Raw genomic sequence first — 6,000 nt, 5'->3', positions numbered from 1 at the left:
GAGAAACATTGGTTTTATAATTGTTGTTTAGTTGCTAAGTCATGTCTGACACTTTGGGACCCCATGGACTATAGCCCTCCAGGATCCTCTGTCCATGGGATTTCCCAGGCAAGAATACTGGAGTGGGTTGCCATTCCTTCTCTAGGTGATCTTTTTGATTTAGGGATTGAACCAAGTTATCATACTGTATATTGAGCACTGAGGGCTTCCCTGATAGCTCAGTTGGTGAAGAATCCACCTGCAGTGCAGGAGACCCTGATTTGATTCCTGGGTCAGGAAGATCCACTGGAGAAGGGATAGTCTACCCACTCCAATATTCTTGGGCTTCCCTTGTGGCTCAGCTGGTAAAGAATCTGTCTGCAATGCGGGAGACCTGGGTTTGATCCCTGGGTTGGGAAGATGCCCTGGAGAAGGGAAAGGCTACCCACTCCAGTATTCTGGCCTGGAGAATTGGGTCGCAAAGAGTTAGACACAACTGAGCGACTTTCACTTTCATTGAGCATTGACCCTGCACCAGCATTGTGCTGATCTCCATGCGGCAGCTCATTTAATCCTCACAACTTTGTTAAGTCAGTACTCTGGGATTTCCGTTTTCAAGGTAGAAACTGAAATTCTGACAATCTTAAGATGTGGCCCAAAGCCCCACAGTGATTTTACGTGGCTTATTTTATAAGTTCCAAGTCAACATGGACATGTAGGTCTGAAACTTGGAAGCTGTGGTTTCTTTCCTGAAATCAACTAATATGTCCTGTGGAAACAGTTGTATCCTAAGTTTGTGGAATTCCTTCCCCTACTCCCCTGCCAATTTCATATTATCTTTTTCTTGATTAGGACAAGTCTCCATTTCTCTGCAGAGAAATTCACCTATGGGCAGTGGTGAATTTCCAACAAATTAGGAGTCTAATTTCACTTTTGTAAGAAAATCTACCATTTGCCATCGAAGACCAAAGTATTTCCAGGTTAGAATTTAACCCAATACCACACAAATTCAGTTTCCCTCAGAGGCAACAGTTTTAATTTTCATAGTCTCTAAAAGTAGTAATATTTGGTAGTTTCTGGGTTCATTTTAGAATCTCAAGAGTTTAGTTTCAGCAGTTTATAATAAAATATGAATCTGTCAGCTGGGAAGTGTGGTTCTCTGATTTGGCAAGTCTGAAGTCTGTTCTAAGCACCCTTGGCCTTCAGCTCACCAAGAGCTCATTCCTTTATGTGATCTGGGCATATCTACTGCTCAGATATTCTAGAAGAGAGGTCCTCCCTTGGGTGGGGGTGGTGGTGGTGACTATTAAGCAGATACCCAAATCTGGGGTGGCCAGGACCTTAGGATAATAGATCCCATGTGACCAAGTGACTGTACAGGATTTCCCCCCTAACTTTCAGGGCTAACTTGTTCAATTATACCCTTCTTAACTGGGGCTGCTGTATAAAGCCAGGCTGGACTTCTGACAACTCCAAGGTACTGTGAACGGCCCCCCTCTTACCCGTCAGCTCAGTGCCTCTTGCCACAGTGGGTACAAGCCCACCCTGGTCCTCTACTTACCTGTGAACAGCCAAGGAGGGTAGGGGACAGCCCATCAGGAAACAGTGGTGAGGGCCATGAAATCTGGCTATGCCAGCGTACCCTGGCCCCAGCCACCAGGGACTCAAGATATTCCCTCCGGTCAGATGGAGAGGCCTCAGATGCTTTCTCTGCCTTCTTCCTTCTCTTGGTAGGTGGAGGGATTTGTGAAGGATCACACTGAGGATGCCTCTGACTGTCCCTCGTCTGGTTCCCCTCACAGCATGTCACCCCGGGGCCCCACCCAATGCAGTAAGTGCCTCTGAAGGGATCACAGCGTGCTTGCCAGGCCGACTTCCTTTTTAAAACCCCCTCACTCAGACAATTGGAAGGACTGATGTTGAAGCTGAAACTCCAATACTTTGGCCACCTGATGTGAAGAGCTGACTCATTGGAAAAGACCCTGATGCTGGGAAAGATTGAGGGCAGGAGGAGAAGGGGACGACAGAGGATGAGATGGTTGGATGGCATCACCGACTCAATGGACATGGGTTTGGGTGGACTCCGGGAGTTGGTGATGGACAGGGAGGCCTGGCCTGCTGCAGTTCATGGGGTCGCAGAGAGTCAGACACGACTGAGTAGCTAAACTGAACTCAGTTAGAAATAATGAGTGTTTCAGTATTTTACTAACAAATGAATTGGCAAACAAACGAGTTATCTGGTAAAACCTCCTCCTTCCCCCCATTTAGCATCCACCACATGCCTGCCATGGTGGCAGGGGTCTCACATGCTCTCCCAGCCGAGTTTCAGCGACTCTGAGCCTTGCCTCCAACACAGCCACCCTCAGAACTGCTCAGGGGCAGGAGGAGACTTCCCTTTCTCCACAGGGTGAGAGAGAAGCTCCAGTTTGGATGCCATGGACACAAGGGCACACGAGGCCTTTATTCCTTTTGGAAGACGGTACTGATTCTTCTTCCTGGGGCAGAGCCCATAGCATCAGCCTTCTGGAGGTCAGCCCCATCCCACGAAAGCCCTGAGTGGAGCCTCAGTATTATGAAGACATTGTCCTGTCCCTCAGACTGGTGAAGAGGGCATCCTGCCATCTTTGTCAGCAGATGGTGAGACTCCAGGACTAAGACAAAAAGCCCATGGTGGGGCCTTCCTTTGGCACCAACTCCCTACAGAGCCTTGGAGGAGTCAAATCCCTACACTGCACCCCCTCAGTGTCCAGTGTGAGGTGTGAATAGTATCAACACTTGGGGAGGTACTGAGGAGGAAGACAATATTTCAGGTAAAATACTTTCCTTTGTTGAGCACCTGTGCCCCCCAAGAAACGTGGTACCAACTTTGCACCATGTCCTCAACTCTTCAGTGAACATGGCAGTGACTGACTCGCTCCCCCGAGCCTTTGGGCAGGCATCTGTATGAGCTCTAAGTTCCCCTAGTTGCAGATTTAAATAATCATGGCTATGCATTAACATCTCTTTATAGAATGTTTACAGTCACTAAAATGGCTCATGCTTTTCCTGCAGAATTGTAACAGCTACTCAGGGACTCTGCCAGTCAGAGGGCCCACATGATCTGCATCATGAAGACAGGATTCCTAGAAGTCCCACCTCAGCAGACCCTGGATGCCGCCATCCAAGACAGGCGAAGCCACTGAGTTGCCCCCAGGGCTAAGACCCACCCACGGGAAAATATCCCCTCAGAAACAGACAATCCGCTTCTCATCTTCAAAGACCTTGGCCTCCTCTGGCTTTATCAAGTTTCCATTTAAGCTGTTGGAGAAAAAGAACACAAGTAAGTGAGGGACTACTGTATACACCTTCCCAACATGTGTTCCGAACACACTCTCATGCTTCACACAACCCCGATATTAAGGAACACGATCTGTCAAACACTTTTTTCTTTTTTAAAACTGAAGTATAGTTGATTTGCAGTATTGTGTTAATTTTAGGTGTACAGCATGGTGATTCAGTATTTCTGCATGTTATTTTTCATTACAGGTTATTATAATGGGTATAATTTCCTGTGCTACACAATATATTCTTATTTTATAATATAGTAATTTATATATATGTCAATCTCATACCCTGATTTGTTCCTCACCCTGTTGGTAACCACAAGTTCATTTTCTATATCTGTGAGTCTCTTTCTGTTTTGCATATATACAGGCATGTGTATTATTTTTTTAGATTCCACATCTATCTGATTATTATAATAGTCTTTCTGTGACTTATTTTAGCATAATATTCTCTAGGTCCATCCACTTTGTAAATAGCAGTATTTCATTCTTTTTGTGGCTGAGTAATATTCCATTGTGCATATGTGTGTGTACATCTATATGTACGTGTACATATACGTGTGTTTATCACATATTAATCCAGTCATCTGTTGATGAGCACTTGGGTTGCTTCCATGTCCTGGCTATTGTAAATAGTGCCACTGTAAACACTGGGGTACATATATCTTTCCAAGTTAGTGTTTTATCTTTTTCTGGATATATATACCCAGGAGTACAATTGCTGGATCATATGGTAGTTCTGCTGTTAAAGAATCCTCCATATTGTTTTCCATAGTGGCTGCACCAATTTACATTCCCATCAACAGTGTACGAGGGTTCCCATTTCTTTATATCCTCTCCAGCATTTATTATTTGTAGACTTTGTTGGTGGCCATTCTGACAGGTGTGAAGTGATATCTCATTGGGTTTAGATTTGCATTTTCCAATAATTAGTAATGCTGAGCACCTTTTCAGGTGCCTGCTGGGAATCTGTAAATTGTCTTTGGAAAAATGTCTATTCAGGTCTTCTACCCATTTTTTAATTGGGCTGTTCTTTTGATGTTGAGTTGTATGAGCTGTTTGTATATTTTGGACATTAACCCCTTGTCAATTTCATCATTTGCAAACATTTTATCCCATTCTGCAGGTTGCCTTTTCATTTTTTCAGGGGTTTCCTTTGTTATGCAAAAGCTTTTAAGTTTAATCAGGCCCCATTTGTTTATTTTCGCATTTATCCATTTTGCCTTAGAGCTACATTTTTAATTCCTAATGTCATATTTTATATCTCCCTGCTTATCCCTTTATTGTTTAGTGTAGTTACAGTCATTTTGCAATTTTTTCATTTTTAATCCATGTACTGGTTTAAGCGATCTTCAATCCTCAGTATATATTTGCCTTTCCTATTGGAACTTTCCCTTTCCTATAGATTCCTTTCCATTTAGAGAAGATTCTTCAACATTTCTCTTTGGGAAGGTTTTGTAATGGTGAATTCTTTGCTTTTTGCTTCTCTGAGAAATTCTTATATTCTAAGTGATAATCTCCCTGGGATTAAGTATCCTAGGTTGATATTTTTCCCTTTCAAGACTTTGATTATATCATGCTATTAATACTTCTGGCATGCAAGGTTTCTGCAGAGAAATCAGCTGATAGCCTGATGGGGATTTCCTTGTAAAGAACTGTTTTTCTCTTGCTGCCTTTAGAATTCTGTAACTTTTGCCATTTTAATTATGGTATGTCTTGGTGTGGTTCTGTTTGGGTTCATCTTATTTGGGACCTTCTGTGCTTCCTGTTCCTGGATATTTGTTCCCTTCTTTAGTTTTGGGAAGTTTTCAGCCATAATTTCTTCAAATACATGTTTTATTCCCTTCTCTTTTCTCCTTCTGGAATCCTTCCATTCCATTGCTCAGTCATGTCCGACTCTTTGCGACCCCGTGGACTGTAGCCTATCAGGCTTCTCCTTCCATGGGATTCTCCAGGTAAGAATACAGGAATGGGTTACCGTTTCCTTCTCCAGGGGATCTTCCCGACCCAGGAATCGAACCTGGGTCTCCCGCATTGGAGGCAGACGCTTTAACCTCTGAGCCACCAGGGAATCCTTACACAGCAGATATTGGCACATTTTATATTATTCCATAGATCTCTTATGTTGCTTTCATTTTTTTCATTTTCTTTCTATGTTATTTCTATGTTGTTCATTTTCTTTCTGTCTGCTATGTTAATTTCCATTATTTTACCTTTCAGATCATTTGGATTTGTGTCATTTAGTCTGCTATACAGTGAGTTTTATCTCAGAAATTGAATTTCTGATTAGATCTTTTTATACTTTGTGTTAAAATGATCTGTGCTTAGATCAGTTTTTTCTTCATGCAGTCAGCATTTTTAAAAATTACCAAAAAGACCAATTACTTCTATGTCATTACTTTTTCCAGGGGGTTTCTCTTGCTCTTTCAACTGGGAGTAGTTCCTCTGCTTTTTCCTTTTACTTAACTGTTTCACCTAAATTCACTGACAAAGAGAAAAGTAATCTATTGTGGTCATGGAGCGGTGTTTTGATGTGAGCATCCCTATGTAGCCCGTGTGTGCCCAGCGTCTCTGGTGTGAGGACTGGCTTTGACTGTGGATGCCAGCCATGTCTTCTTCAGGGTGTGCTGGCTACCCTCACCTTATGGAGTGTGGCTAGAACTGAAAGAGCTAGAACCTGCACAGGAGGCGATGTGGG

At 43.2% G+C, this 6,000-nt stretch overlaps 1 protein-coding gene across 2 annotated transcripts in view; it reads right to left on the bottom strand.

The window, feature by feature from the left end:
* Nucleotides 1-2,165: 2,165 nt before the first annotated feature.
* Nucleotides 2,166-6,000, bottom strand: part of NOD1 (nucleotide binding oligomerization domain containing 1) — an 87,815-nt gene continuing 83,980 nt past the window's right edge. For both annotated transcript variants that reach the window (XM_055420936.2, XM_055420937.2), the window contains one exon: nt 2,166-3,276. In XM_055420936.2, the coding sequence (XP_055276911.2) occupies nt 3,204-3,276 (73 nt within the window). In that variant the 3' untranslated portion in view covers nt 2,166-3,203. The remainder of the gene's footprint in view (nt 3,277-6,000) is intronic.

The sequence above is a fragment of the Moschus berezovskii genome, chromosome 3 (assembly GCF_049115385.1).
Source record: "Moschus berezovskii isolate FMDL1 chromosome 3, NW_MosBer_1.0, whole genome shotgun sequence".
Taxonomy (NCBI): domain Eukaryota; kingdom Metazoa; phylum Chordata; class Mammalia; order Artiodactyla; family Moschidae; genus Moschus; species Moschus berezovskii.
Note: the sequence above shows the minus strand (reverse complement) of the source record. Positions and strands in the feature narration are given on the sequence as shown.